The 18522-nt window shown below is 38.1% G+C and overlaps 1 protein-coding gene and 1 long non-coding RNA gene across 7 annotated transcripts; one reads left to right on the top strand and one right to left on the bottom strand.

Annotated features, from left to right (window-relative positions):
• Positions 1–672: 672 nt before the first annotated feature.
• On the bottom strand, positions 673–17969 carry rbl2 (retinoblastoma-like 2 (p130)). 5 transcript variants are annotated; one of them, XM_017485594.3, is made up of 22 exons: positions 17501–17969; positions 16319–16449; positions 15253–15453; positions 14794–14858; positions 11857–11991; positions 11327–11487; positions 9935–9999; positions 9390–9561; positions 8745–8908; positions 8290–8402; positions 7846–7949; positions 7114–7251; positions 6837–7001; positions 6236–6329; positions 5874–6104; positions 5211–5467; positions 3682–3858; positions 3513–3584; positions 3314–3413; positions 2285–2505; positions 1977–2141; positions 673–1862 (listed from the first exon to the last, which is right to left on the bottom strand). In XM_017485594.3, exons 1-22 carry the CDS (start codon positions 17636–17638, stop codon positions 1689–1691), a joined length of 3243 nt encoding a protein of 1080 aa, XP_017341083.1. In that variant the 5' UTR covers positions 17639–17969; the 3' UTR covers positions 673–1688. The 5 variants fall into 5 exon arrangements, with proteins under 5 accessions (XP_017341083.1, XP_017341085.1, XP_017341082.1 ...); XM_017485596.3 differs by having other exon boundaries at positions 2285–2508; positions 8317–8402; XM_017485593.3 differs by having other exon boundaries at positions 2285–2508; positions 17501–17968.
• On the top strand, positions 1822–5204 carry LOC108275043 (uncharacterized). 2 transcript variants are annotated; one of them, XR_006983595.2, is made up of 3 exons: positions 1822–1904; positions 3663–3883; positions 4891–5204. It is a non-coding gene; the product is annotated as an uncharacterized LOC108275043 (long non-coding RNA). The 2 variants fall into 2 exon arrangements; XR_008397807.1 differs by having other exon boundaries at positions 1835–1910.
• Positions 17970–18522: the final 553 nt, after the last annotated feature.

Here is an 18522-nt window from a genome sequence, read left to right as displayed (position 1 = left end):
TAAGGGGGAGGAATTGATTGTGAAAGAACCTGAGCCATTGAAAATTCAATTTCACAAAAGTGCAAAAACCCTGGTTTCAAGGAGTTAAACACCCTAAATAAAATATGTACCTCTGCTTCAGCAGAAATTAATTAAATATTCAGTAGGCCATCTTTTTTTTCCATATGGCAACCCACAAAAAAAAAAAAATACTGTAAGCAGTACACACGTATTATAAGCAATGTATTCTGTAGCAATGTATACAAGCAATATTTGTCAAGAAATTTACTTATTGCTGTATTGATTTATTATAAACAGTTTAATACTCCTAATTGTACTTGTCAATGTTACTAATAATATAAACATTCATCTATACATTATACATTCATTTATACTTGAGTGAAATGATTGATGCATTTGTATAGATTTGCCTACATACTACACAGAGTAAATCATGCTCTAGTCTCTGATCGCTGCTGTAGGTTTGTTGTGTACTCTAACCCAGTCGGGGATTTCTTCCTGCAGCTTAATCTCCTGAAACCCCACACACCAGTGCTTTGCAACACTCTGCCAAAATGAAATGATCTACTACATTTGCATGTAGATCTGCTGAAGCAGCCAACCAGAACTGTAGTAAAGAACAGGACCCCATCTAGTGGTGAAACACCATGCAGTTTGCACATTTAGAGCACCTTCATGAGTCACTGCAGTTTCTTTAATTTATTAAATGGCATGTGAGCAAACTAACATCAGCTTTATGTTAGCTATACATACATGAAAGTCCATGAAAGTCAAAAATAGAAAAGGCACTTGCTAGAAATGGGACTGCTCTTTAACATGACACACGTGGATTGTAATGATGCCACATTGAGGAACAAGCAAGCATCATACTTATGAGTAATGAGGACAGAGTAAATGTAAGAAAAGAAAAGAAATGATAAGAGGACAGAACATTTTGTTTTTACACAGTTATCATGTACATGCAGGACCGAAGAATAATAAATATTACTTTAAAATATGAATCCTATTAACATGTCAGTTGTCTCTAACTGATATCGCTTTAACTAAAGTTAGAAAAATAGCATCAATATATTAGCTATATAAATCACAAATACACACAGAAAAACACAGTTCAGCATATAAAAGTGTTCATGATAATTTCTTAATTAATTAAGAAACCAGGAATTATTGTCACTATACATTATAAACTTTTCTTTTATGAAAATAGTTTTTTTTTTTTTTTTTTTTTTTTTTTTAAAAAGCCATTACAATGTCAAAAGCAAAGCAATATTTGCTAACAAATCCATTAAGTATATAATCCTTTTTCTAACCTGTGTATGAAACTAATCTAAAGCATATAATATTGCTATTTACTTATATTCAAAAGGTATTGAATTATAAATGTCTACATGGCATTTGTGTACTTTGTAAATGGTATATAAAAAAGAGCTGTTAAATGGTACATTAATATAGACAACATGATTGGGCTGTATTTTGAAGCAAAAAGGTCTTAGTGGAGAAGAAGCTACTGGTTAAATGTGAGGTTTTTGCACTGTGTGTGTCTGTTCCATGTTTCTGCTCAGGTGTTGGTGTATGGGTCTGGCTGTTCTTTATGTGTTCAGGTCTAGTGCACTTTCTTGCCTCAGATATTTCCTGAAATTCATTTTCATACATTATCTTTAGACATGGGATTTGTGATGCTGTGTGCGTTAATGGGAGTTGTTGCGGTCATTGGCGACATCCTGCAGGCGGCGGAAGAGAGCGCTGTGGTTCTCCTGGCACAGCCTCTTAGCAGGAGACTGTTGCTCCTCCTCCAGAGCCATACTGCGCTTCTTAGTGGGCGTCTCTCCAGTACGGAGCATACTGTTAATCTCCTGCAGTCTCTGAGAGAAAATATGAGCAGGATTAACTTTCAGCAGGCAAAAGTATGTGTAAGTGTTGGATTAAAAATATGTATGCATTATTATGTGCTTTTGTATGTAAGTGTGTTGTTTTACGTTTGAGGGACTCGAGCTGATGTAGTAGAAGATCTTGTCTCTAGGGGTGACTGGACTGTCAGTCTTATGGGGAGAGATGTAGATGGAGTGGTTGTGAGAAAGGAGAACTCTGCGTGGTGACCCAATCCGGAGCAAAGGATATGGACAGAGAGGTGGAGTCTCTGCCTACACACATCAGAAGTCACAGAGAGAATTAGACTACTTTTTGAAGGGATTTAAAAAAGAACAGTCTTGTTCTTAATGATTTTCAAGAGTGATGAAAAATGTCTCATAGAAATCACACAAAACAAAACAAAAGCATAACCCACCCCTGCTTTAGGCGAGCTGGAGGAGTAGCGCAGGGCAAACTGTTTGATCTGTTTGATGTAGACATGGTTATAGAAACAAATGAGGTCCCCTCGCTCCTCCTCCTCCTGCTCTGGCACTGCGCCGGGTGTGCGGGTGGGTGTAGAGGAAGCACTGCTGGGTTGGGGAACAGGCAGTGTGCTACTGGAGCGCATCGACACGGGACTGCTGTTACCGCTCACTGCTGCTGCGGAAGAGAAGCAAAATGCACTTTTAATCTCAAATCTTCATTCAGCAAGGATGAGCAACTTTGTTTAGTAGAATGTGTGGATCAGAATGACAAATTTAAGTATTTTACTCAAATATAATATAATATCATATCAAATGATATCATCATAATTCACATAACAATATCATCAATGACCTTGTGATGATCACTGTAGTATTAATAGTATATTTTTAAATATTTTGCACCATCGATTTTCATAATTGCTAAACCGTAAAGGATAAAACGTCTATAAATGGCTTCTACTATCTAATAATACTTTTTTATGTCGCACAATTTATATCTATTTATTCGCACTTACACTTGCCATAAGGAGGACCGACAAACATGCCTTTGTGTGTCTAATTATGTAACTATACACTACCGGTCAAAAGTTTGGAGACACTGGACTGAAATGTTTCTCATGATCTTAAAAACCTTTTGATCTGAAGGTTTACGATTAAATGTTTGAAATCAGTGTTAGAGACAAAAATATGATTGTGCCAATATATTAATTTTTTTCATTAGAAAGCTAACATTTTATTTACAAAATTTTTTTTTTTTTAAACTGATGATTTGGAGCAAAATATTCCGAAAAGCAGCCAATAAGAGTCTAGCATGGGTGGGAACTCCTTTAATACTGTTTAAAAAGCATCTCAGAGGGATTCCTCAAGAAACTGGTTGAGAAAATGTCAAGAATACATCTCTGAAAACTCTAGGCAAAAAGGGGGTCTATTTTGAAGATGCTAAAATACTAAAGTGTGTGTGTGTGTGTGTGTGTGTGTACCTTGTTCGGGCGCTCCCTCAGATGGAAAGTTCTGTCGGTTGTTTTCACTGTTGCCCGAGTGGCGTCGCTTTCGTCCTGATATCAGAACACTCCTGTAAACCTGGAACATCATCATTCTCATCATCATCATCATTGTCATCATTACCAACATTGCAACATTGGTAGTATATGGTATGTTGTCCAGCGATGCTGTGCTTACACTGCTGCTGGCCTGAGGCTGAGATCTGTAACACTTCATGATGTTCTGGAAGGATTTATCTTCTTTAGTCACCTGTTCCACACACAAGTAACAGACTGTGTAGAGCAAAGTAGCAAGGAAACACATCTGCATTATTTTGTTTGATTCCAGGATGTTTACTCTCTCGCACCTTAGCCATAACATAGATGGCACACATGAGCAGTTGGTCGAGGTGGCGATTCATCATGAGCTCAGTGCAGTGCACCAGCGAGTACTCGAAGCAGGTCCAGGTCTTCCTGCGCAGATCTGTGCTGATGTCCAGCTTCACACACAGGTCTCGGAGACGCACGCTGGCCAAGTGATACACCTGACACGCAGGACAGGAGGAACAGGTCATTACACAATGCACTTTGGCTTATGTACATAGGCACACTAAAGCACTATTCGAGCAAGACTATTTTAACTAATCAAACATAATCTACACAAATGACTATAGATAGCCAGGATGTGTTAGTGTTACACAACAGGTACAGTGCTCAAACAATGACAACATAGCGTACTGCTGTGTGCATTACCACCTTCAGTTATTACATTACCATGAGGCACATTCGAACCTGGAATACATTGAACAAATACTCAGTACTGAAACTGCACTAAAGTGCTGGATCGTTATTGGATATGGAGGATATTTTCCAATCTGACCCTCTGACCCTCCAATATTTTTTGCCATTTTATGCCATGTTTGATTGGGATGCATGACTCAGATCATTCAAATTAACATATTAACCTCACACACATTTCACACAATATAGCAAAAGCAGCTTGCAGAAAGACAGCTTGGTTATGAATACAATGTCAGTATCTCAGTACCTGGTATCAAACAACATTCAGAACATTGACATCTAAAATGGAAAAACTGAATTGCCACGGCTCTGTCTCCAGCAGTGTGACCTTCCCTCATTACTAAAACCTGCAGTTTTATTTTCAGGACTGTATATTTACCCACCTCTCAGTTTCTCAGCACCATGTTTGTGCTTGCGTTTTGCCATTACCTTGTTATTATCTTGCACTTTATAGCATTTTCACTCGTTTGTTCCTTGTCTTCCTGTTACACCATCAGCCTTGCCTCTTGCTTATCCGTTAACATCTTTTGCAACCTAGCCTTTAGCCTATTGTTTTATACTTACCTTCATCAATGTCATGTCATTAATCTAGCTGTTAGCTTATTGTTAGCCTACTTCCTGTTTTGCCTTGTAATTAGCTCAGCATAGCTTACCATAGTCTAGCATAGCCTTTGTTTGCTTGCCTGTTTCTGGTTATGCTTGTTATTTGGATCTTTACCATTTAGTATCAACACTGTGTTCATTAAACCTTGTACATGCATTTATTTCTGGTCTAGGCGGAATCACTGCTGGAACAATGCTGTTACTGAGGAAACTGAGTGTCGCAGGAATACAGAAGAAAATATACACTGGAATCCATTTTTTTTTCTTCAGATTTGGTACAAAAAAAAAAAATAATAAAAAAAATAAACCTCAAACAGAACTGAATAGTATTTACACCACAATCAAGCTGATATCAGAAATGTGATGTTTAAACAAGACTGATGTAAGTGTGTGTAACTTGCAGAGGTTTAAACCTCAGTTTGTGTTGTTTAGTGAGTAATTAGGTTATATATTACCAGTGGATTCTTTATACAGCATTAACGTCCTTGCTCACCTTGCGGAAGAAAAGAGAGAGGGAGCCTGTTCTCTGTGCTCTGTTTGGTGTTCCCTGCTGAGGGCTCATCTTGGCGTGCTTGCCGGCTATAGGGCTGGTGTGAGCAGTGCCAGCAGGCATGGTGGTCGTCAGCTGTTGGGTGTTCAGCGAGCCAGTCAGAGCTTGGGCGGTAAGAGGCTGTAGTCCTGGTCCACTCTGGCCAGTCACACTCACCTGCACTGGGATAAATGTGATGCCTCCATTCTCATTGGCTATGCCTGCAGAGAGGAGGACATTTTGTATTATCAATCTCAAGAATTATTATGCATGTAATTGGACACTTTATGATAATAACAATAGGTAAACAAACATGAATGCATCATCATAAACACCGTATATCGCTGATTTTAGTTACTATGGTACTTATTAGTTAGTACTCAATATACTCTGCCCTACTAAGCTACTATCCACAGGTAGTAGCTAGATGATTAGACAAAAGGTTTTATACTCCATTGTTTTTACTCTATTAAAACAAATATATGCCAAAAACAACAAATACTCTCTTTTGACAAAATCGGCATATATGTGAGTACCTTATTAGTACAGTTCTTAATTACTATATCTATGATTAACACTTGTGTCTCTAGAATCCACCCAAAGCAACACTTGAATAGCTCACTGCACCTTGCACAGGTATTGTGACAGTCTGTCCATTGTTAGCAGTAACAGTAGCTGTTGCCATAGTGACCACGGTTTGGCCTGCTGGTATGGTGCTGACCAACGAGGGCTGGCTGACCCGGGTTGATACAGGAGGGTCAGAGGTCATCTCTGAGTCCACAAAGAGGCGCCTACGTGCTGTACCTGTGGGCGGGGAGCTGTAGCGCTCATGGAGAGTTGTGGAAGTAGAGGACACTCCTGGTGGGAGCAGCAAGATTAAAGCATACTGAACAGGAGTAACAAACTCAATGACTGACTTAAAATCTCAACTTTTAGTACGCTATTACACTGTGTGTCTTTAGTAAGTCATTTGTGCTACAAGCCTTTACCTTTTCCTGTTCCTGCAGAATTAGCGCTGAGCTCATTACTTTTGGGGGCGTGTAGGTTGCCAGATCCATCCTCCAGGTATTGAGGAGGCATTACCTAAGATGTATGTCCACAAATAGAAATTATTTTAATTTACATCATCAGAGGTAAAATGAAGATACAACGATACTAATTAGCATCACCTTTGCAGTAATTTTGGCCATGGAAATGTTTGGCTGAAAATGGTCCGAAATGGACAAAAACTTTCACTGGGCTGGCAATGAAGTATAAAATCTAACACTTAACAAATAATTTTATTAGCAATTAAATTTTTTAAGTGATTTAAAATGCTATTTGTTTCCTTCCTTTTTTAAATTTTGTTGCATACAGTGTTAAAAAACAAGGGCACATTAGTAAATTACTAGAACCTAGTGCAATACATTTAGATTATTTATTTATCAACTATTTTTAATTATTGTCAACTCAGGATTTGGCTGACAAGTTTTGCTTTTTCAGCTCAGTGTGTCCTGAATTTCAGTTTTGGGCCAGGAATTTTAATTTCCATGAATCACTATCATTAATGCCTTAAACAAAGCATGGCTTGAAACAGGTGTTCAGTCTCACCTCCTGACAGGAAGGCACACGGTTTTTGGCTCCTTTAATACTCCCCCAGAGTGGGGAACTCTCTTTCCAAGCCAGGCTCTCCAGCACCTGCTCCTCCACATGGTTCAGATGCTTCACTACCTCCCTGACGAGACCTTCTTCCGCCCGAACCAGCACCTCGATCACCTGACGAGTGGAATAGAATGAGAAAGAGTGAGATAAATATATTCAGATATATAACTCTGATATATAAATCTGAACTTGTATTAAATATTACTATATACTTGTATTGACTCACCTTATAAAAGTGGTAAGGAGGAATGTCAAAGATCTGCAGAACCCACTGGAACTCACCAGGTGGGTGGTAGGAGAAGATGACAATCTCTAGACAGCAGGCTATCAGAGAACGGTGGAACATGTCCTGCTCTAGAATACACTGGAGGAGACATTGGCACTCAGTGTGAGCTTCATAGGTGGCTCAAGGAAAATCATACAACATTAACAAAATTGTAACTAACATTATGTAAAAACAAACAAACCATAACCTTCAGCATAAATAATTAAAAAAAACAACAACAACAAATAAGCCAAAAATAAAACACCTGAATAACTAATGTTCATCATTGAGTAAAACAAAGCCCACAATGACTGATATGAATCAACACCTTAAGGAACATGTTTGTGGTTGTTAACTGGCAAAATTCACAACTGAGGTTGAACAGCAAAATATTTACACCTGCACAAACTGTTCAGTAACACATAGAACCATGGTGTCATTTAATTTTTGCTCATTTATGTAGATTTTTATGTGGATCGAATAAATATTTATCAATTCATTCAAATTTTGTTAACATATAAACAAAAATGTGTTAACTGACTGTGTTACTTTGTTAACGTTACTTATGGTTTATTAATGTAGAAGTACATCATTTGTTTATGTTAACTAATTCAGCAAATATTGTTACTAAAGGGAACCCTCATATAAAGCATTACCAACAAAATAAACATATATGAATGGGTGAACGCTCACAGAGAGGTCACCGTCACCAAGTCTCTTCTTCTCCTGGTCAATGATGCCCTCCAGTGTCTTATAATACAGTGCCTCAGCTAGGCAAAAGTATTTCGCAGCAATATCTGCAAACAAACAAACAAACAAACATATAAATATTTAATGAATCTTTATTACTCACATATACATTACAGCACAGTGAAATTCTTTTCTTCGCATACGCCAGCATACCAGGAAGTTGGGGTCAGAGATGATACAGTGCTGGTAGAGCAGAGAGGGTTAAGGGCCTTGCTCAAGGGCCCAACAGTGACAGCTTGGCAGCTTGCTGAACCCCCAACCTTCCGATCAGTAACCCAGAGCCTTAACCACCAAGCCACCACATATATGTATATGTATGTAGAGTATGTGTGTGTGTGTTTTTATGTTAAAATAAATGCACCAATCATAATGCTAAAGGTTTCAAACCTCTTGCCAGGCCTTCGTTTTCCTCACCCTTGGCTTCATAGTTCTGGAGGAACACCTCGGACATCTCCTTCAGTCTGGATGCAATAGCTTCACTGGGGTTTCTTGCACAGGCCCTAGGTTTTAGAATTTAAAAATGTACTCTAAATCACAGTGCTTTGACAAAACATGTGCCTCATTCAAATTTTTTTTAATTAAATGCCAAGTTTGAAATTGTTAAAACAACCAATCCAGTTTCTTGTTATGGCAATAACAGGACTCGTTTAATGCTACCAATTCTGTACTGTATTTACTGTTTGTAAATAAGTATTTGGCAAACCAATATTGCAATTCCGGTTTGCTACTCTAACTCCTATTCATTAATTAGCAATAGATGTCCAGTGTCCGTCTCACAGGAGATAAACAGAATATAAGACTTAGTGATGTGCAGTGTAGTGTGTGTGTGTTGTGTTTATTACTTCAGCATGTCTCTCAGTCTCAGGCTCGGCCTGTGTTTGAGACCTGCCAGGAGACTGTGCAGACGTGCGATGCCTTCCATTGCTGTGGAGACTGGAGTGCCAAAAGCAGTCTCCTGTAAGTACGCCCTCCCTGTCAGCGGAGTGGACACTTTCAGAGCTGCTGCCTGTGAAAGAGTCATTTTAAAAGAACTAAAGTAGATGTATCATTTATCTTAAACAATGCGGTTCAAATGTATGAATCTGCCACCAGATTTGTGTTTATTTCATTAGTTCATGCCTGTTCAAGCTTTTTAATATTTCCTATATTATTTCAAACAGTTTAATTTAATTATTATATATATTTTTTTTATCTCTCAGTGACTAACATGATATCTTTATGTATATAAAGAAACGGATCATATTTTAGCTTGTCATCTTTTTTAAAATAAAATTATTAATGGACTTTTTAAGGCTCCTGCAATAATAGTGTCAAAAGCAGCAGTTAAACTTCCCTCTTATATAAAACAGTGACAGGTTAAAGTACAGTTAAGGACAGTTTACTCCAAATGACCTTGAAACAGGTTTTCATGCTATTTTTAAAAGGAGTAGTGTTTGTGTACACAAGCATGTGTGTGTTTTTGTGTAATTTAATTGCAGTTGTCTTACAGTGAGAGATTTGTGCAGAATGCTGGCAGGCTGGTCCTGGTTCTCTGTCCCCTCACACAAGTACGGTCCTGGTGTCCCAATGTCCTCTCTCGCGCCGTTGCCCAGAAATATCCTCTCATCTAGAGCACCTGATGACAGAACATGCTCCTCATACGCCCGGTTCAGAGATGTCCTGAGATACACACACAAACACAGACAAACACAAGTAATGCAAATGACTGTCATACTGTGGCAACAAATTTAAAGTGACTTATAAAGCGATACATTCTAAAGGATACAGTAGGAATGTAAGCAAATATGAATACATAATTAGGAAAGAAAGAAAAAAAAAGAATGAAAAAAAGAAAGAAAGAAAGAAAGGGTTTTGGCCACACCCACTTTGAGGTTAAGTGCAAATACTGATAAAGACATAAATATAAGGGGCTCCAAACATATTTAGATACACTAATAGTGTTACACTCCTAGTATACATCATATACTGCAGCAGTTAAGCCTGATTTTTAATGAGCTTCATTAGCTTTATTCCTGTGACTTCAAACACTTACAGACTGTCTCCAAAATTAACAGGATCCAGGAATCCGGTCAGCGTCTCTTCTTTTCCCTTTAAAATCTATAAGTATGTGAGAAACATAAATAAGGAATATAAGTATTAGCTGTGAACGATTATAGAAAAATCACAATATGACTGTACGAACCAGTATCACAGTTTTCAGTACAGTATCACTCACAAAATCTGCTCCTTTTTTTTAATAGACGATGGCACTGAATGGTGTAATAAGATATAAAAGGGTGCATCAGATATAGATCTAGAACAGTGTATCAGAGGTGTATTAAAGCTACAGTATGGAACTTTTTTGGTTAAAAAATGAACAAAAATCAATTATTGAGTAAGCACATAAAAAAATCAGTGTTCAAACGGTCTCCTTACCTTATCCCGATTCTCAACGGTAAGCTTATAATAATGATTCATAATTTGTGCTGCCGGGTTGGATTTTGTGGGAAATGTCATGCATGGTTACTCACGTCCGTAAACAGAAAGAAGAAGAGCCGGCTACTATATCACGTGTGTGCTGAGGATGGTCGAGTGGTTGTAGCTTGTTCTTACAACAGTTGCTTAGAATTTAACCTTGTCATCTAGATGGCTGCTTTAATCTGGATAGTTCTAAACTCAATCATCACTGACATCTGGGAAATTAGCTGTTGTCAAAACCGAGAAACCTGGAACTGTGGAGAGCCTGGTTTTGTTTTGTTTTGCTATGGCCAACATGGTAAATTGCACTTATTTTCTACTAGCTATGAGAGAGAGCAACTCACCACTATTCCAAGAAAACCATATTCACTGCCACCTCTGTTGTCAAGTATTGGAGCTAATATACAACCCATACGTATAGCTCAAACCGTCAGATTCATCCATGCAGAAGAGCAGTACTGAAGAACAACCCACGTGAAAAAAAAACAACAACTCCGCAACTAACGTGCCATTTTATGCCTACACTGTGCTATATAACACATTTATAAACGTTGCATACATTTTATAAACTGCAATACTGGATGTATGTTCCTATATAAAGTGGACAAATACACTGCTCTAAAGGTAAGATGACAAGTGGGTACTTGAAACTATAATTCTCAATGTTTAAAGAATGCATTATTAGAAACACAAACAAGATTAGAATGAAAAATGACAGCAACAACAGCCTTCAACTAGAAATGACTGACAAAGTTCTGCATACAGGAGATTTTTTTAAGTATATATCAAGGTGATAATATATTGTGTTGGTATTATCTATTAAGTATAGCATAGTGTTTAATACATGCAGTAACAATTTCAGATTTTTTAAATAAATGTATACTATAACAGTTTATCATCACATTCTTGATGTACATAAGATCAGGATGTGGTAATTTGAGCTTTTTGCATGATCTTGATTTCTCACCTTGCGTTCGAATAGCTTCTTGATGAAGGGCTTCCAGAAGTGTTCCTTCACCCCTTTAGCATCGAGTACCACACCATGATGCAGTTCACAAAGCTGCTCTATGAAGCAGAGTGGACCGGCACCTGGCTTATAGTCCTTACTGTTAAAATCTTCTGAAAGGCCTACACACACACACACACATACACACACACACACACACACACACACACACACACACACAAACAGATAGAGTGAGACGCAGTTGTGAGGTACAAAGCTGATACAGCAGATGTAATTTCAGGCTGTGTCTCTCTCTGATAAAGTGTATGGTGTGTGTGGGAATGCGCCTATACCAGGGGTGTCCAATCTTATCCTGAAAGGGCCGGTGTGGGTGCAAGTTTTCATTCCAACCAAGCAGAAGCCACACCTGAGTCTATTGAAAGCCAAGAACAACTGATTAAACAGGTGGAAAAGGGTGATGTTTCTGCTCGGTTGGTATGAAAACATGCACCCACACTGGCCCTTTGAGGACACGATTGGACACCGCTTACCTATACCTTTGAAGGTGGGGTTGAGCAGATCTTTGCGGCTGGAGCACACCAGAGAGTTGGAGTAAACCAGGTCAAGTGCACACAGCAATAGGTGATAGGAGTTCACTAGGTCATCACTGATCATTGGGAAGTTTCCTATAGGTAGCAACAGGACAAAGACAGAATAGATGGTATTTGGGGATGAGGCAAGTACCATGTGTGAAATCACTCAAGATTAATTAACGATTATGATATAGAAGGTTTAGAAGGTTATGTGAAGTCTGCAAGCATAATATTTGACCTGGGTGAGGTTATGAATAGCACAATGCAACCAACTACTATCCAGCTCTGATGTTCTTATCCACAAATCAAACACTGACAACCTGAGCTGAAACACACTTTAAAACAGCAATATCACACACAGACACACTGTATATCAGCCAGACAGGACCCCTGCATAACAGGAAAAGTCTGCAGGAGAGAGGCCGCTTTGCTCAGCGGTGTGGTGTAGATTTATTTCTTCCTGTTTAATTGATTTCCAGAGGAACCTGCACACACGAGGGCCCAGACAACAATCCCCATGGTCTTGGCAATAAATAATGATGAATATTTAGCCCATGACACCATCAACCCACCCTCCCTAAGCTAGACACACTCCACAGACTCTATCACTATTTATGAAGCAGAGAAATTAGAATATCCAGACAGAAACATGCTCTAAACACTTCAGCATCAAACTGTCTAAGAAAATCTGCACCACTTATCGGCTGCTAAATTCAAACAAGCCTTGTGTTATAATTATACAACATTACAGTTGTGAGGTAACATTGATATTACTAGTAATATAACTGATGTCAAATGAAACTGCCAGAAAATGCTAAACTCTTGTTAACATGTCATTAACATTCAAGTTCAAATACATAGTCACATGTTCTGCAACATGTACTTACTTACAAGATCCTCGGTGCAATCCACAAATAAAGCAAAAAGCTGCACTGTAAAGCTTTGACAAGAACGATTTCTACAAATGACAACAGCAGCATGAAGGAGATTTAAACTAAAAAATGGGATCGAGAAAAACAGGAGGGAAATAGAGACCATCCCACTGGTCCTGCAGAGACCATTGGCTACTTAAATGCAGACAAGTCCTGACTTGTCATCTGCACCGGTTGCTATGATAAGCAGTGCATGCTGCACATGCCCGAAAATGATTGTCTCAGTCAGTATGCTTACCCTGCTGTTCTCTCTGCAGCTGTCAAAATCTATTGTTCTCTAATGTCATGCTCCATGTAATTCTTTATGCTTAACACGATGTATGGGTTTATATCTCAACACAGAAATGCATTTAAATCACTTAGAATAAATCATTTTAATTTCTTAAACCCTAAAGGACCAGACTGTATGTCCACACTTACATTCCTCATCTTATAACTACAGATATTTTTCACTGTAGTTACTATACAATTCCAAATGAGTTACTTAATGAGATGAACTCACTAATAAGACAAGAGTTGAAGGGTTTAAACTATGAATGCATTCACCACTGAGAGTACGCTAGCCTTATACAGCCACACTGTTTTGATTCAAAACAATCATTACAGACACCCTCCAAGACACATCTCTCAAGCTCTTACACAATTCTCCTGAGCTCATTTTACCCAGTGGTTGTGCAAAGTGGTCTGTTTCAAAGAAGGTCACACAAAACGAATGCACTTGGTCAGCTTGTGTGTGTTCGTGCATGTGTTAACGTGTGTGTGTGTGTGTGTGTGTGTGGGTGTGTGTGTGTGCGTGTGCATGTGCAAGTCCCCTGTGGCTTCTAGCTGATGCAGGCAAGCTGGCACAAGCCCTAATAATGATTGGTGAGCACATGACCAAGGTCTTTTGCATGTCATCCAATAGGAATATGCGCTACCTACTCATGGCTAAAGACCCTTCAGGCTTTGAGAGACGTTGCCTAAGAACATATTCAATAAACACTGCTTTTTTTGTCTTGCCCTGTGCCCTCAGCTCACACCATTTTCCTTTCTTCTCCTTCATCACAACTGTGTCTTCCTCTCTTCCAACCTCAGATAAATGGGCTTCGTGTGCCATCCTACTTACACAAACCTCCACATAGTAACCAGGTCAGAATGTTAAAAATGAATGCTCCTCTGAAATGAAGCTTGAAATGACTCTCACTATAATAATACAGGAGAAACAGGCAGTATTTTCAATGCAACATTACCACAGTACTTTAGTGGGTTTTCACACTAGTTCAGAATACTTGAGTCTGCACCAAGAACAGTTCTGGGCTCACTTGGGGGAGGGGCTTATAATCACAGGTTTGCTTTCACATTGAAGAATTTGTTCAGAACCCGAGGACCGATTGCACATGATCCATATTTTTCCATATGTCACTTTTGTGCATGTGAGTTTCCAAAACTGTACACACCAGGGTCATCCTTTATTTAATTTTTTTTTTTTTTTTTAAATTTCTCTAGCTACCAAGCACTCAAGCAGCAAACAACAGCACTTTTGGATGCATGGAAGGTAATCGTGCAGGAATACAAATGCAAATGAGAAGCTGCATGATTTTTAGCCATGCAGGCTGATATTTTCTGCAATGCTCTTAGTGCAAGCACTCGCACCAAAAAGCTGAAAACAGCTCACTACATGACTCTCAGGACAAATGAGATCTTTGTGTCAGAACCAAAATTCCAAGGGATGCTGCTGGCCCTGGTATAACTCCTCCTATAATCCTAACCCTAACCTCTTACTACTAACACTAACCCATGAGATGCTATACAAACTTATCCAGTCTGAAACATACTGAGTTGTTTTCATCCACTGCGAAGGTAGGAGGAGCTGGATCAGGTCTGGCCTTTAGGTTCCGCAGCAAGAAGTACTTGGAGCAAATGCAATAAAGCAAGTGTGAAAACGACCTAAAAATGCCTGTATGAACAGAGTCGTAGTCCTTACCTTTTGCATGAACAAACAGGACCCAGCAGAATTGGAAGAGCTCAGCCACGGTGCAGGGATGTCGTCTGAGGTCACAGGAAACAACAATTAGCTAAAGCTTCTTATCAGACAACAAGTGTAAGGTTGTAGAAGGTTTGCACACATAAATGGCTTGTACACATGTACAATACATTAAAAAGCTTGGCAAATAGACAAGACAGGACCAAATGTTGTAATGTTGTAAACTTCATTTAAAACACATGGTGTCAAATCATTAAGTAAGATTACAGTTTATATCACAGATAGTTTATATTGGAGATAACAGAAATAGACCTCTGTAAACCTGTGCATGAAAAAAATAACTGTTTTAGTAAAATTATTAGCTACTACACAAGTGACTTTTGGCATTTCCAGGGCAATGTCAATAAAATTTACACATTAGGTAATCATACACAGTGTGTACAGTAGCTGGGTACCTACTTTTGTTTCCTGCTTCTGTGTGCTCTAGGCGGTTCTTCAGATGGAGGTTTAAATATGTCCTTGAATATGGGGACGTATTTCTTAAAAATGACAGCTGTCACAGTGAAGTTCCTCTCCAGCTTTTCTGTGCTCTGCCGGAATTCCTTTGGCAGGTTGGCCATATCCTGCCAATTCTTCATTTTGCTGAAAAACTCAATCAAACTGGGAGGAGAACAAAAGATAACATTCAATGTCCATGTCAATGTAACAGTCAAATGTCCATTCCCTAATATACAAATTCAAATAATACTGAAAATACCATCTTGTCCAAAATTTCCCAGCATTTTATCATGCTTTTTTTCTTGTCAGTCTAAAGCTAGTAGCATTACCATGATGACTTTCTTTATTGTAGTCTTGAAGTGTCAAACACAGACTGGTTATCATACAGATGAGGAACGCTACAAATGATAGACAATTAAAAACTAAAAAAAGTGATGAAACATATTTGTTTACAGAGTGCATGCCTGGTAGGATGTTGACGTTTGTATAATAATAACGATTGGAATATTGATGATTTCAGTTGAATAAACGTTATACTTCATCAATTTGCATTCAAAGTGCGTTGAGGGAATACAAAAAAAAATACATTATCAACACAATTGTTATACTGTATATTATGTTATAATTGATAAAACATGACAGAATGTCCTGTTATAGGAACGTTGGTTATTTCCCAATAATAGAACCTCCTGAAATGTTTTATATCTCTTACACCACAGCAATTTGCCAACAATTACAATTTGTATTAATTAAAGTATGACATGCCATACTTTCCATACCACGACCCTGACCAAGATAACGCGATTACTAAGTGAATGAAAGTGAGTGAGAAGTGTGTGCGTGTCCCACAATTGAAAACATTTAAAACCCTTCTCAGAATCCCTGATCTGATATCATGCTTAAATGCATAGCACTGCTGTTTGAAGTGCTAGAGAAAACTGGATGTAGTGATTTTCCCTTGACAATCCTTTGCCCACATGACCAGTGAAACACAAGCTGCAGTGTCAACTATAAATGGCTTACACACCTCTGTTCTGAAGAGCGGAGAATTCGTGTGAGGGACACATAGTTGCCTTCAGCCGTGCCTTTCCCAACGGTGGGTACAGACGTCCTGCAAGCCACGTACAGGGCACATGCCAACCAGTGCAGTTCACTACCCTGAGAGAGACAGGCAGAAAAAAAAGATAGGAGAGACAAAGGGGATGGGAAAGTAATTATTAATTACTTAATAATAATAATAATAATAATAATAATAATAATGACACAGATAGATAGATAGATAGATAGATAGATAGATAGATAGATAGACGGATACATGTAGATATGATTCAATAATCAGAACATAGAATATGAGACATAAAAATATAACACAATAAAAGAGCTTCAGTCTCCTGTTATAAAATGCTGTTATAACAGGCTTAATTTTTTTTCTACTAATAATATAAATAGCCTACATTAATAATAATAATAACAATAATAATATAATTATAAATAATAATTCAGTAACTGCTATTCATTAATAAGTAACTACAGTGAAACTAACAATAAAAGTTAAATAACTGTGTGTAATTTAGAGAATTTAGAATCAATCCTTCATCATCAATCATCATCAATTAGAATTTAGAATCAATCCTTCATCAATCATCATCAATTAGAATTTAGAATCAATCATTTAAACTTGAATTAATGATGTATCTTAATATCTTTTGCATAATGTATCTAAAAATGTAGATAAAAATACTGATGAAATGCATTTAAAATAATAATTTAATTAACTAATGAAATAATTTAGGAAAAAAATAGATGAATAAGATATATAAGATGCTAAAAGTAAACTACTTGCTAAGATAAAGTTTGTAACGTTAATTATTCTTCAGTGGGTTTGTAGGATTTTGAGAGTATTCAGTTTTCAGTAGCACTTCATTTGAAAGGCAGATGAGCTCCAGAGCTCAGTGTGCAGTGAGAGATAAGGCCTGGGGGAACTGGCAGATCTAAATCCAGACCCTTGCGCTAAATCAACAACTAATAAACACCACAACACACACACTATCACTCTCTCTCTCTCCCACACACACAGAGCTTTTTTTAAAATTAACTCTATAGATGCATTTAACTGCACACAGAGACTTGAGCGCTCCAGGGTACATGCCCACACCGGCATGATGTCCGCAACGGGCCCGAGGAAGCAGTAAGTAGCTCTCCGTCTTACCTCTAAAGTGTAATTTTTGCTGATATTTTCGTAACTCCTCCATGCCCTGTTACTCGCCTCCTCGTCCATATTCAGAGCTCGACAAAGATCTTCAAACGACAGCCTTGTTTTCTGCACAGCCTCTTCCTCCTCGTTCATTTTTACGCATAAGATCAAACCAGGCAGTTATACACTGGTCTTAACGTATTTGACTATCTAAAACGAGCGATCGGCTATAAAATATTACACGCACTTGTAAAACAGGTCATTTATAGAGCTGGAAGGTTAATTAAACCCTAATCGAGGTGTTTCAGTACTGTACCGCAGACTAGAGCTACACTTCTGTACACTGTAGCCATTTAAATGCCCTTTGACTGACAGATACAGATACTGCGAAAAGGACGTACGCCACTAGCGTACTATATAGCCGGAGAGGCTCCGGATTTGACGTAAATCGTATCGCGATACAGACTACGTAAAAAAGCTCTTATGAGACGCGGAAATACTGTCCCCGCCCACTTTTCACTCCCCAAATATCAGTCTAACCTCGACAATCCGCCGTTTTCCAGTTTCAAATGTAAAAACAAAAAAAAAACAAAAAAACAACGTGTTTCACAGTTTCTGACTACTTTGTACATTCGACCAAATGTAAAATTAAAACTAAATTAGTTATCGTGTTTCCTTTGCAAAATAATACTCACGCGATGTCAATATTTTGCAAGGTCTTGTGCTTCCTTCAAGAGCTCTCTGAATTATAGTAAATACAGGTCCCTGGTATTAGAATCGAAAACACATGGACGTCTCAAGCGCGAGTTTTGGAAATAATTTCGATACCCGAGTTTCAGACTTGTTACTATGATACATAACCTAAAGGTTTGTAAAGTCAGTGTTGGGTAATTCTTTTTTAAATTCCTCTTACTAATTACACGGACTAAGCCATTGGCACTGGTTTACATCTCAATACATTTTTACAATAGGATAGTCTTTTACAATGTTTGAAATATTCAAATAAAATCAGAGTTAACTAGGTGATATTAGTAGAG

The sequence above is a fragment of the Ictalurus punctatus genome, chromosome 14, assembly GCF_001660625.3.
Source record: "Ictalurus punctatus breed USDA103 chromosome 14, Coco_2.0, whole genome shotgun sequence".
Taxonomy (NCBI): domain Eukaryota; kingdom Metazoa; phylum Chordata; class Actinopteri; order Siluriformes; family Ictaluridae; genus Ictalurus; species Ictalurus punctatus.
This window is presented reverse-complemented; position numbering and strand designations above follow the sequence as displayed.

Excerpts from the sequence above, each read along its gene's own strand:
- rbl2 (XM_017485593.3), bottom strand. The coding sequence starts at position 17,638 with ATGAACGAGGAGGAAGAGGCTGTGCAGAAAACAAGGCTGTCGTTTGAA. Across the intron at positions 5,468-5,873 it reads TGTCACAATACCTGTGCAAG|GCATAGCCAATGAGAATGGA; the intron begins GTGCAGTGAGCT and ends TCCTCTCTGCAG. Across the intron at positions 3,859-5,210 it reads TCTCTCTTTTCTTCCGCAAG|GTGTATCACTTGGCCAGCGT; the intron begins GTGAGCAAGGAC and ends CCTGCGTGTCAG.